Source organism: Pelophylax lessonae, assembly GCF_965119305.1.
Source record: "Pelophylax lessonae genome assembly, chromosome: 4".
Classification (NCBI taxonomy): domain Eukaryota; kingdom Metazoa; phylum Chordata; class Amphibia; order Anura; family Ranidae; genus Pelophylax; species Pelophylax lessonae.
In genome coordinates, this window is record NC_138771.1 from 292,328,288 (window position 1) to 292,342,398 (window position 14,111).

General features: G+C 46.8%; 1 protein-coding gene across 1 annotated transcript; it reads right to left on the reverse strand.

Annotated features, from left to right (window-relative positions):
* Positions 1–865: 865 nt before the first annotated feature.
* On the reverse strand, positions 866–1,639 carry LOC309552616 (uncharacterized protein; the record flags this gene model as incomplete). Its single annotated transcript, XM_082253557.1, has 1 exon — positions 866–1,639. The coding sequence occupies one exon, from the start codon at positions 1,637–1,639 to the stop codon at positions 866–868; it is 774 nt and encodes a 257-aa protein (XP_082109683.1).
* Positions 1,640–14,111: the final 12,472 nt, after the last annotated feature.

The window sequence follows — 14,111 nt, forward strand, 5'->3', positions numbered from 1 at the left end:
CGGACATACGAGCGAAATCGCCTGGACTCCCAACGCCCAATTTTCCGAAGGGCCTGATCCCCAAGGCCCCACCGAGCCGCTTCCGTGGCGGCTCCAATGCGGAAAGAGTGAGAGGAGAAATCCGTCCCCTGAAAACCGGCTGCCCCCAAGCACTTCCGGAGGACAGCCGTAAATTGAAAACGTGAGAGGGCCGTCCCATCAGCCCGTAAAAACAGAGGACCCTGTTGAGCGGAGCGCACCTGTAACCAATGCCGCACCGCAGCCACGGGGCAAAGCGAGGACCCAGGAACCACCCCTAGCTCAACACAAGCCCCTCGGCCCAGCTGGTCCGTTTTTGACCTTTTTATCCGGATTAGAAGCTTGTCCGGATGCAAGCAAACATCCCCCAACTGCAATCCCCCATTCCCCCGCCTGGAAATACTCACCAATTCGCTAATCCGAAAAGCTCCAAAGAACGCCAAGATAAACGCCGTCCTGAAGAGTTCCACCTCCTGGTCCGCAGAACACACTCCCGGCAAGCAGTCCACCAACCGGGACAACACATCAAAGGAAATCGGGCGCCTGGAATCAATCGAACGAGTACCCCTCGCATAACCCTTCAAGGCCTTTTGAACAAGGAAATGTTTGGTTACATCAGCAACCCCCCACAACTGAAAGTAGAAGGCTAAGGCCGCCATTTTGCGGCGTAACGTAGAAATAGACACACGCTGTTCAAAATTCAGGCTCACAAAATATAAGAGCAGGAACAACCGTTCCCGATCACCAGAAAGACCCCCCACCTCACTCACCATCTGATGCCACGTCGCCCACACCCGTTCGTAGGCCGTCCAAGTGGAAGGACAAACCGACGCCCGAACCAATTCCATTACTGCGGCGAGACGATGTTCCACAGCTCCCCGGGACACATCAGGCCTTGCTGATCCGCATCCGGTGCCAACCTCCGAAACCTGTCCCACTGGAAGCGAGAAAGAGCATCAGCCACCGAATTGTCAACACCCGGAACATGCACAGCATAGAAAAAAGAATTCAGGAGCAAACATTTGAGCACCAGGTGGCGAAGCAACCTAATAACCGGTGGAGAAGAAGCAGTAATGCTGTTGATGGACTGAACTACCCCCAGGTTATCGCAATGAAAACGGACCCTCTTATTTGTGAAATCCTGACCCCATAACTCTACGGCCAACACAATGGGAAATAATTCCAACAGAACCAAGTTACGAATGAAGCCAGAATTCCGCCAGGAGGCCGGCCAGTCCCCCGCACACCATTGCCCCTGGAAATAGGCCGCAAAACCCCCCGAGCCTGCCGCGTCAGTAAACAGCTCCAGGTCAAAGTTCGACACCGGAGCTTCCAACCAAACCGAACGGCCGTTAAAGGAGCTCAAGAACAAATCCCAAACCCGCAAGTCATCCCGATGCTCTTTAGATAGGCGAATGTAATGATGCGGCGCCCTGACTCCCGCCGTGGCAGCCGCCAACCTCCTGCAAAACACCCGCCCCATGGGCATGATGCGGCAGGCAAAATTCAATTTTCCCAGCAGAGACTGCAGGGCACGCAGCTGAATTTTTCGCGTGTCCAAGGACCCTGCAATAACTCTGCGTAGGTCCATTAGCTTGTCAACCGGAAGCCTGCATTCCATTGCCATCGTATCAATGACAATGCCCAGAAATCGCAGTTCCGTGCACGGCCCCTCAGTCTTGTCAGGGGCTAATGGGACTCCAAAATAATCAAACAGCTGTTGGACCGTAGCCAAGAGCGTCGCACACATCACATCCCCCGGAGGACCTATCACCAGAAAATCGTCTAAATAATGAATTATGGAAGACAACCCAGAAACATCCCTAACAACCCATTCCAAAAAAGAACTGAATGTTTCAAACAGCGAACAAGAAATGGCGCAGCCCATAGGCAAACATTGGTCAACGAAAATTCCACCCTGCCATTCACAACCCAAAAGATGCAGGCTGTCCGCGTGCACCGGCAACAACCTAAACGCAGCTTCAATGTCAGTTTTCGCCATAAGGGCCCCCCGCCCAAAACGACGCACCCAGGCCACCGCTTTATCGAACGAAACGTATGAAACCGAGCATAAGTCGTCCGCTATAGCGTCATTCACCGAACCCCCCGGGGGGTAAGACAGGTGGTGAATGAGTCGAAACTTATTAGGTTCCTTTTTTGGAACCACACCCAGAGGAGAGAGTACCAGATTCGGCAAAGGCGGAGATGAGAAAGGGCCCGCCATTCTGCCCAACCTCACTTCCTTCAGGAGCTTCGCCGAGACCACCGACGAATGCGCCCTAGCGGAACTCAAATTGCCCCCGGGAGGAGGAACCACCGACAAAGAACAAGGAATGCGAAAGCCTTGCGAAAACCCCCCCAGCAAAAGAGCGGCAGCTTCCCGATCAGGGTACCTACTTAGGAACCTGGCCAACCTTTCCACTTTCACCGGCGTCCGCCCTCTTACCAGCGTCGGCATGTTTTGCTCCCCCATGCTTAAAGCATCGTGCCGACGAGTGATTTCCGCCGCAGTTGGAACACTCGTGCTTGAAGCGACAGGAGGTTCCAAACTTGCAAGTGGCCTCGTTAAACTGCCAACATAAGCCTTTACGTTTTGCGGCCGGAGAAGGCGAGGAAGCCGCCCCCCCGACCCCACCCTGAAAGGGGTGACCGGTAGATCTAGCCTGGGTCATGAGGCGCATCCAAAGACTGATGTCCTTATGATCCCAGCGCAAAGATGGTCTGACGGCCTTGCGTTGACGAAAATGTTCGTCGTATCGCAACCAGGCCGTACCACCGTAGACCCGATAGGCTTCCCCAATGGAATCCAAATAACAAAATAGGGGGGAACACTGATCAGAATGTTTTTCCCCTATTACACTGGCCAGAATTGTGAAAGCCTGCAACCAGTTGGTAAATGAGCGCGGAATCAAACGATATCGGCGCTTTTCTTCCTCCTCCTTTTTAGATTCATCAGGCTTGACCCTGTCCAAGTTGAATTTTTCCAACGGTAGCAGAGAAAAAATCTCAACATACTCACCCCGCCAAATTTTTTCCCTCACTTCCGTTTTCAAATGAGCACCCAGAGGTCCCTCGAAGCAGACATAAACTTCGCACTTCGCAGAATCCGCCATGCGCACAATCTCCTTGTCCCCATCTGCTGAACCCGACCCTTTCGTCACCGGCGTCACCCCAGGAGAAGACGACGGCACCCCAGAACTTACCTCCACTGCATCAGCCAACCCACCTGTGACCTGGACCGAAGGAGCTGGTACCGGCGTCACCGAACTCACCTCTTTTGATCCAGTGGATTCCGCCAGCGGCCGTGAAACAGAAGAACATCCCGCTGCCGACCCCACTGATTCTGTAACCCCCCCTGTTGCAGCAGCCCACGCATGTATCGGCGCCCCCGCGGGTGCAGCCGCTAAAGCCGGCTCGCACCTGGACAACAAATCCTTAAACCCGGACAAAAGAGTATGCAGCAAAGACACTCCCCCTATGCCGTCCGGGACTGCCTGTGCACCCGGACCCCCTGAAACATGCGTCCCCCCACCACTACCTAGGACCCCCGCGCCAATAACAGGCGAAGAGGGCCCCCTTGCTGGGAGAGAAGACGAACTAAGCAGTGCAGACAGCGTAGAGGGAGCCTGGACAGCAGGCAGAGCAGACACACCAGAGGAAAATACCACAGAAGACCCGACAGGAGGAGAGGCAGGTACAGAAGGAGCAGAAAACAGAAGGGAAGGAGAGGCAAAGGACACCGACCCGACATCCAGAGCATCCTCTTCATCCGATGCCGACAGTTCCCCTTCAGAGCGCTCTTCCACCTCCGCCGAGTGGGACACCTGGCCAGTTCCTGAAGAGCCACCGCTGCAGCCGGACAGGCTGAAGATTCCATCGCTGGGAGCTGCCACTCTGCAGGGAACAGAGCGGCCTCCGTAGGTCTGGCGCTGGGCGGTGACGTCACTGCCCTGCGACGCTGTAGCACTTGTCCTCAGCAGGCTTCCATCCGAAGGTCGCATGCCCGTGACGTCATAGACGGGCGCCTCCGGCCGAGCACCGCCACTCATTCCCGCCTCCTCTTCTTCCCGCCGAACGCCCCGCCGCAATGGGACAGCGGCGGGCGCCGAGATCCGGTCCGGAACCACCGATGGGACGCAGGGGACCCTCCTGGAGCCTCGACTTCTTCCACGAGAGGCCGCGGCCGTACCCGGAAGTAGGCCCGCACCCGGACCCCGCACTTCACTCCCACGCCGGACCGCGCCGCCACCGGAGGGAACCGGGGAGCCAGTCGGATGTTCCAGAGCTGCAGGTGAGGGGGCAACGGAGCTGGAGGGGGCTGCGCTCACTTTGCCAGGGCCCCGTCTGTGTCGAGGATTCCTCCCGACCCCCGCTGTACCTGTAGGAGGCTTCCCACTGACAGCCGAGGTCGAAGGGTCCCTAGGGGGGCTCCCTAAGCGACGGCGGACCCTAGGGGTCGTTTCTGGGCTGAGGCGCTCAGGAGGCCTTGACCTCCTAGGCCGTGATAAAGTTGGGGCAGGCGAAGCTGGTACCTGCCCCGACCCCTGTAGTAAGCCATCCATATTGGCCTGAAGCCATTGCGGACCATTCGCCATGGCCGCACTGCGTAACTGGGCCAGCATAGAGTCCAAATCTGCCATACCGATAGGCAAGGGGGGGGTACAGAAGTTCTCCTATTGCTGTCTGGTCTAAAACTGACCGAACCCCTGGTCCCACCCTAAACTAGCCCCTGCTAACCCCACCTTGCCCCACCCTGCCCCACCTTCCCAAAAACCAATCACCTGCTTTAATTCTTCCTTAAAAAAGTTAACCCCCACTGGGTAGCAACCTTCCCTGCAAACCCCAGTCATGTCCAGCCTTCCGCTTACTGCTGTGCATCCATCTCCAGGCTTCCCCCCTTTCTTGCTTTTTACATGTGCCTTGCAAACCGAAAGTCTACGCTAAAGTACAATGAGTGAAAATAACTGCTGAAAGCATCAACAACTGTGGCAAAAAGCACTAGTGTGCACTGCGTTTCTGCCCGGTTTCGAAACGGGGACCTTTCGCGTGTTAGGCGAACGTGATAACCACTACACTACAGAAACCCATTCTTGCTTTTTACATGTGCCTTGCAAACCGAAAGTCTACGCTAAAGTACAATGAGTGAAAATAACTGCTGAAAGCATCAACAACTGTGGCAAAAAGCACTAGTGTGTGCACTGTGTTTCTGCCCGGTTTTGAAACGGGGACCTTTCGCGTGTAAGGCAAACGTGATAACCACTACACTACAGAAACCCTTCAGAGTTGCTATCCCTTGCTCGGGAGACACTTTGCCTGTGTAGGACTAGAAAAGGAGGTCACCTAAAATCTTCAAGCAAGGGTCTTTTGAATCTCCTGGTCGACTCACAAACAGTAAAGAAAGAGAAATTACATTGAAGGTGTCGCAACTAAGCTGTGCCTCGTATTGTCAGGTTTCACTCATGGCTGCTAGAGGAGCATGGCAAGACAAGAGCTTTGAGTTTGCCTGACTGTGAAAAAGTTAAAGGTAAGCACTGTTTCTGCCCGGTTTCGAACCGGGGACCTTTCGCGTGTTAGGCGAACGTGATAACCACTACACTACAGAAACCCATTCTTGCTTTTTACATGTGCCTTGCAAACCGAAAGTCTACGCTAAAGTACAATGGGTGAAAATCACTGCTGAAAGCATCAACAACTGTGGCAAAAAGCACTAGTGTGTGCACTGTGTTTCTGCCTGGTTTCGAAACGGGGACCTTACGCGTGTAAGGCGAACATGATAACCACTACACTACAGAAACCCTTCAGAGTTGCCTTCCTTTGCTCGGGAGACACTTTGCCTGTGTAGGACTAGAAAAGGAGCTCACCTAAAATCTTCAAGCAAGGGTCTTTTGAATCTCCTGGTCGACTCACAAACAGTAAAGAAAGAGAAATGACATTGAAGGTGTAGCAACTAAGCTGTGCCTCGTATTGTCAGATTTCACTCACGGCTGCTAGAGGAGCATGGCATGGCAAGAGCTTTGAGTTTGCCTGACTGTGAAAAAGTTAAAGGTAAGCACTGTTTCTGCCCGGTTTCGAACCGAGGACCTTTCGCGTGTAAGGCGAATGTGATAACCACTAGGGATGATCGAACTTTTGAAAAGTTCGGTTCGACCAGAACACCCGAACTTCACGAAAGTTCGGTTCGGATTTCAGAACCCCATTGAAATCAATGGGACCCGAACTTCTGTAATCAAAAAACACCATTTTTAAGCCCTAAAACCCAATAAATGCCCCTAAAAAGTGCCTAGGGTTCTGGGTCATGCCCCAGGGACTATTAATCACACAAAAAAAAGTTCTTAAAAATTGTCATTTTTGATAAAAAAGCCAATTATTGAAAAATTAAAAAAAAAAAAAAAAGAGATTTTTTTGATTTTTACTTTGGATTTAGTATCTGGGGGGTCTAAAAGGTGTGCATGTGAAGTTTCAGCTCTGTAGCATGTCCAGAACCATGAAAAAAAAAAAGATAATTTTTCAGTAGAACAGGGATGTGGTTCGGGAGCCTCCTTTAACTTTAACACCTATATGATCTTTTTTTCTGGTTCTGGACATGCTACAGAGCTGAAACTTCACAGGTACACCTTTTAGACCCCCCAGACACAAAATCACACAAAAAAAGTTCTTAAAAATTGTCATTTTTGATAAAAAAGCCAATTATTGAAAAATTAAAAAAAAAAAAAAAAAAAAAGAGATTTTTTGATTTTTACTTTGGATTTAGTATCTGGGGGGTCTAAAAGGTGTGCATGTGAAGTTTCAGGTCTGTAGCATGTCCAGAACCCCCCAAAAATTAGCATTTTCTTATAATTTTTATTAGAACAGGAATACGGCTTCTCTACGGCGCTTTTTCTTGCATTTATCGGGCATTTTTGGAGGCAGGCATGACTTTTTTTGGATTTAGTGTCTGGGGGGTCTAAAAAGTGTACCTGTGAAGTTTCAGCTCTGTAGCATGTCCAGAACCAGAAAAAAAGATAATTTTTCAGTAGAGCAGGGATGGTGGGACCCCTCTTTTACACTTATATGATCTTTTTTTGGGGTTCTGGACATGCTACAGAGCTGAAACTTCACAGGTACACCTTTTAGACCCCCCCAGACACAAAATCACACAAAAAAGTTCTTAAAAATTGTCATTTTTGATAAAAAAGCCAATTATTGAAAAATTTAAAAAAAAAAAAAAAAAGAGATTTTTTGATTTTTACTTTGGATTTAGTATCTGGGGGGTCTAAAAGGTGTGCATGTGAAGTTTCAGGTCTGTAGCATGTCCAGAACCAGAAAAAAAAGATCGTTTGTATTAGAAAACTTTAAGCACAGGAATATGGCTTCTCTGCTGTAACACCTTGCCGGTTTAATAGCAGGCATTTTTTTGGGTTCTTTGCAGTCAGGAAAAACATCTGAACTTGTGTATAGTAGTACTGTGCACAAGTTCTGATGTTTTGCCTGCCTCCAAAATTCCCCAAAAAATGCCAGCAAAAACACACCTGGGCATTTTTTTTTTGACGCTAGCGTTTTTTTTTGGCATTTTTTGGGGTTCTTTTGAGGCAGGCAAAACATCTGAACATGTGTATAGGGGGGATATATAGACATATATGTCTGAATATATACCCCTAGACATATATAGGTGTGATAGTAGCAGAAATAAATGCTTGCGCTAATGAAATCATTTACAGTAATATATTTCTGCTACTATCACACCTATATATGTCTCGGGGTATATATTCAGACATATATGCCTATATATACACCCTATACACATGTTCAGATGTTTTGCCTGCCTCAAAAGAACCCCAAAAAATGCCAAAAAAAACGCTAGCGTCAAAAAAAAAATGCCCAGGTGTGTTTTTGCTGGCATTTTTTGGGGATTTTGGAGGCAGGCAAAACATCAGAACTTGTGCACAGTACCACTATACACAAGTTCAGATGTTTTTCCTGACTGCAAAGAACCCAAAAAAATGCCTGCTATTAAACCGGCAAGGTGTTACAGCAGAGAAGCCATATTCCTGTGCTTAAAGTTTTCTAATACAAACGATCTTTTTTTTTCTGGTTCTGGACATGCTACAGACCTGAAACTTCACATGCACACCTTTTAGACCCCCCAGATACTAAATCCAAAGTAAAAATCAAAAAATCTCTTTTTTTTTTTTTTTTTTTTTTTTTTTTTAATTTTTCAATAATTGGCTTTTTTATCAAAAATGACAATTTTTAAGAACTTTTTTTGTGTGATTTTGTGTCTGGGGGGTCTAAAAGGTGTACCTGTGAAGTTTCAGCTCTGTAGCATGTCCAGAACCCCAAAAAAAGATCATATAAGTGTAAAAGAGGGGTCCCACCATCCCTGCTCTACTGAAAAATTATCTTTTTTTCTGGTTCTGGACATGCTACAGAGCTGAAACTTCACAGGTACACTTTTTAGACCCCCCAGACACTAAATCCAAAAAAAGTCATGCCTGCCTCCAAAAATGCCCGATAAATGCAAGAAAAAGCGCTGTAGAGAAGCCGTATTCCTGTTCTAATAAAAATTATAAGAAAATGCTAATTTTTGGGGGGTTCTGGACATGCTACAGAGCTGAAACTTCACATGTACACTTTTTAGACCCCCCAGATACTAAATCCAAAGTAAAAATCAAAAAATCTCTTTTTTTTTTTTTTTTTTTTTAATTTTTCAATAATTGGCTTTTTTATCAAAAATGACAATTTTTAAGAACTTTTTTTTGTGTGATTTTGTGTCTGGGGGGTCTAAAAGGTGTACCTGTGAAGTTTCAGCTCTGTAGCATGTCCAGAACCATAAAAAAAAAGATCGTTTGTATTAGAAAACTTTAAGCACAGGAATATGGCTTCTCTGCTGTAACACCTTGCCGGTTTAATAGCAGGCATTTTTTTGGGTTCTTTGCAGTCAGGAAAAACATCTGAACTTGTGTATAGTGGTACTGTGCACAAGTTCTGATGTTTTGCCTGCCTCCAAAACCCCCCAAAAAATGCCAGCAAAAACACACCTGGGCATTTTTTTTTTGACGCTAGCGTTTTTTTTGGCATTTTTTGGGGTTCTTTTGAGGCAGGCAAAACATCTGAACTTGTGTATAGTGGTACTGTGCACAAGTTCTGATGTTTTGCCTGCCTCCAAAACCCCCCAAAAAATGCCAGCAAAAACACACCTGGGCATTTTTTTTTTTGACGCTAGCGTTTTTTTTGGCATTTTTTGGGGTTCTTTTGAGGCAGGCAAAACATCTGAACTTGTGTATAGTGGTACTGTGCACAAGTTCTGATGTTTTGCCTGCCTCCAAAACCCCCCAAAAAATGCCAGCAAAAACACACCTGGGCATTTTTTTTTTTGACACTAGCGTTTTTTTGGCATTTTTTGGGGTTCTTTTGAGGCAGGCAAAACATCTGAACATGTGTATAGGGGGTATATATAGGCATATATGTCTGAATATATACCCCTAGACATATATAGGTGTGATAGTAGCAGAAATATATTACTGTAAATGATTTCATTAGCGCAAGCATTTATTTCTGCTACTATCACACCTATATATGTCTAGGGGTATATATTCAGACATATATGTCTATATATACCCCCTATACACATATTCAGATGTCATGTCTGACATCAAACATGTCCTCAAAAAAGCACTGGCAGTGGCAGCCCCTGCAGCATTAAAAAATGCTTGCTGGTGAGAAGCCACATTCCTGTCCCGAAGCAGAGAAATGATCATTTCTCTATAGCGGTCACCCTGCTATGGAAGGGTTTTGTCACCCTGCCATAGCAGTCACTGTCAGTTAACCCTACACTACACTACGGTCCCCTGACACTTAACACTTTCCCTACAGAAACTAAATTTTTGAAGCTAACTTAAGTGTAAAGGAGCACTCTAACTACACTAGATATCCCTTTCCTCACACTAAAAATAGCTACATGACACTTTTAAAGTAAAATTAACAGAACTGCTTCCACTCTCTTCCATGTCCAGTATAACAATGCTGGGAATATGGCGGGGGCGATCTTATATACTGGGGGGCGTATTCACTAATGATTGGTCTAGGGACCCCCTAGTCACTCCAATCACATTCCTAGCATTCTTCTGCCCCCTCAATTGGCTTTTGCTAATGGTTCTGGTCCAATCACGGGCTTTTAAAGCCCATTTCCTGAAGCATTGCATTTTGGGCGGTTCTGGTTGCCGAATTCCGAACTTTTTGGGCAAAAAGTTCTAAATTCGGTCGAACCTCGAACACCCAATGTTCGGGCCGAACCGATGGTGGACCCGAACCGTTCGATCATCCCTAATAACCACTACACTACAGAAACCCATTCTTGCTTTTTTGTGTGCCTTGCAAGCCGAAAGTTTACGCTAAAGTACAATGGGTGAAAATCACTGCTGAAAGCATCAACTACTGTGGCAAAAAGCACTAGTGTGTGCATTATGTTTCTGCCCGGTTTCGAAACGGGGACCTTTCGCGTGTAAGGCGAACGTGATAACCACTACACTACAGAAACCCTTCAGAGTTGCCATCCTTTGCTCGGGAGACACTTTGCCTGTGTAGGACTAGAAAAGGAGCTCACCTAAAATCTTCAAGCAAGGGTCTTTTGAATCTCCTGGTCGACTCACAAACAGTAAAGAAAGAGAAATGACATTGAAGGTGTCGCAACTAAGCTGTGCCTCGTATTGTCAGGTTTCACTCACGGCTGCTAGAGGAGCATGGCATGACAAGAGCTTTGAGTTTGCCTGACTGTGAAAAAGTTAAAGGTAAGCACTGTTTCTGCCCGGTTTCGAACCGGGGACCTTTCGCGTGTTAGGCGAACGTGATAACCACTACACTACAGAAACCCATTCCTGCTTTTTAAATGTGCCTTGCAAACCGAAAGTCTACGCTAAAGTACAATGGGTGAAAATCACTGCTGAAAGCATCAACAACTGTGGCAAAAAGCACTAGTGTGTGCACTGTGTTTCTGCCCGGTTTCGAAACGGGGACACTTTGCCTGTGTAGGACTAGAAAAGGAGCTCACCTAAAATCTTCAAGCAAGGGTCTTTTGAATCTCCTGGTCGACTCACAAACAGTAAAGAAAGAGAAATGACATTGAAGGTGTAGCAACTAAGCTATGCCTCGTATTGTCAGATTTCACTCACGGCTGCTAGAGGAGCATGGCATGGCAAGAGCTTTGAGTTTGCCTGACTGTGAAAAAGTTAAAGGTAAGCACTGTTTCTGCCCGGTTTCGAACCGGGGACCTTTCGCGTGTGAGGCGAACGTGATAACCACTACACTACAGAAACCCATTCTTGCTTTTTTCATGTGCCTTGCAAACCGAAAGTCTACGCTAAAGTACAATGGGTGAAAATAACTGCTGAAAGCATCAACAACTGTGGCAAAAAGCACTAGTGTGTGCACTGTGTTTCTGCCCGGTTTTGAAACGGTGACCTTTCGCGTGTAAGGCGAATGTGATAACCACTACACTACAGAAACCCTTCAGAGTTGCCTTCCTTTGCTCGGGAGACAATTTGCCTGTGTAGGACTAGAAAAGGAGCTCACCTAAAATCTTCAAGCAAGGGTCTTTTGAATCTCCTGGTCGACTCACAAACAGTAAAGAAAGAGAAATGACATTGAAGGTGTAGCAACTAAGCTATGCCTCGTATTGTCAGATTTCACTCACGGCTGCTAGAGGAGCATGGCATGGCAAGAGCTTTGAGTTTGCCTGACTGTGAAAAAGTTAAAGGTAAGCACTGTTTCTGCCCGGTTTCGAACCGAGGACCTTTCGCGTGTGAGGCGAACGTGATAACCACTACACTACAGAAACCCATTCTTGCTTTTTTTGTGTGCCTTGCAAGCCGAAAGTTTACGCTAAAGTACAATGGGTGAAAATCACTGCTGAAAGCATCAACAACTGTGGCAAAAAGCACTAGTGTGTGCACTGTGTTTCTGCCCGGTTTCGAAACGGGGACCTTTCGCGTGTAAGGCGAACGTGATAACCACTACACTACAGAAACCCTTCAGAGTTGCCATTCTTTGCTCGGGAGACACTTTGCCTGTGTAGGACTAGAAAAGGAGCTCACCTAAAATCTTCAAGCAAGGGTCTTTTGAATCTCCTGGTCGACTCACAAACAGTAAAGAAAGAGAAATGACATTGAAGGTGTAGCAACTAAGCTGTGCCTCGTATTGTCAGATTTCACTCACGGCTGCTAGAGGAGCATGGCATGGCAAGAGCTTTGAGTTTGCCTGACTGTGAAAAAGTTAAAGGTAAGCACTGTTTCTGCCCGGTTTCGAACCGGGGACCTTTCGCGTGTTAGGCGAACGTGATAACCACTACACTACAGAAACCCATTCCTGCTTTTTAAATGTGCCTTGCAAACCGAAAGTCTACGCTAAAGTACAATGGGTGAAAATCACTGCTGAAAGCATCAACAACTGTGGCAAAAAGCACTAGTGTGTGCACTGTGTTTCTGCCCGGTTTCGAAACGGGGACACTTTGCCTGTGTAGGACTAGAAAAGGAGCTCACCTAAAATCTTCAAGCAAGGGTCTTTTGAATCTCCTGGTCGACTCACAAACAGTAAAGAAAGAGAAATGACATTGAAGGTGTAGCAACTAAGCTATGCCTCGTATTGTCAGATTTCACTCACGGCTGCTAGAGGAGCATGGCATGGCAAGAGCTTTGAGTTTGCCTGACTGTGGCATTTTTTGGGGTTCTTTTGAGGCAGGCAAAACATCTGAACTTGTGTATAGTGGTACTGTGCACAAGTTCTGATGTTTTGCCTGCCTCCAAAACCCCCCAAAAAATGCCAGCAAAAACACACCTGGGCATTTTTTTTTTTGACGCTAGCGTTTTTTTTGGCATTTTTTGGGGTTCTTTTGAGGCAGGCAAAACATCTGAACTTGTGTATAGTGGTACTGTGCACAAGTTCTGATGTTTTGCCTGCCTCCAAAACCCCCCAAAAAATGCCAGCAAAAACACACCTGGGCATTTTTTTTTTTGACACTAGCGTTTTTTTGGCATTTTTTGGGGTTCTTTTGAGGCAGGCAAAACATCTGAACATGTGTATAGGGGGTATATATAGGCATATATGTCTGAATATATACCCCTAGACATATATAGGTGTGATAGTAGCAGAAATATATTACTGTAAATGATTTCATTAGCGCAAGCATTTATTTCTGCTACTATCACACCTATATATGTCTAGGGGTATATATTCAGACATATATGTCTATATATACCCCCTATACACATATTCAGATGTCATGTCTGACATCAAACATGTCCTCAAAAAAGCACTGGCAGTGGCAGCCCCTGCAGCATTAAAAAATGCTTGCTGGTGAGAAGCCACATTCCTGTCCCGAAGCAGAGAAATGATCATTTCTCTATAGCGGTCACCCTGCTATGGAAGGGTTTTGTCACCCTGCCATAGCAGTCACTGTCAGTTAACCCTACACTACACTACGGTCCCCTGACACTTAACACTTTCCCTACAGAAACTAAATTTTTGAAGCTAACTTAAGTGTAAAGGAGCACTCTAACTACACTAGATATCCCTTTCCTCACACTAAAAATAGCTACATGACACTTTTAAAGTAAAATTAACAGAACTGCTTCCACTCTCTTCCATGTCCAGTATAACAATGCTGGGAATATGGCGGGGGCGATCTTATATACTGGGGGGCGTATTCACTAATGATTGGTCTAGGGACCCCCTAGTCACTCCAATCACATTCCTAGCATTCTTCTGCCCCCTCAATTGGCTTTTGCTAATGGTTCTGGTCCAATCACGGGCTTTTAAAGCCCATTTCCTGAAGCATTGCATTTTGGGCGGTTCTGGTTGCCGAATTCCGAACTTTTTGGGCAAAAAGTTCTAAATTCGGTCGAACCTCGAACACCCAATGTTCGGGCCGAACCGATGGTGGACCCGAACCGTTCGATCATCCCTAATAACCACTACACTACAGAAACCCATTCTTGCTTTTTTGTGTGCCTTGCAAGCCGAAAGTTTACGCTAAAGTACAATGGGTGAAAATCACTGCTGAAAGCATCAACTACTGTGGCAAAAAGCACTAGTGTGTGCATTATGTTTCTGCCCGGTTTCGA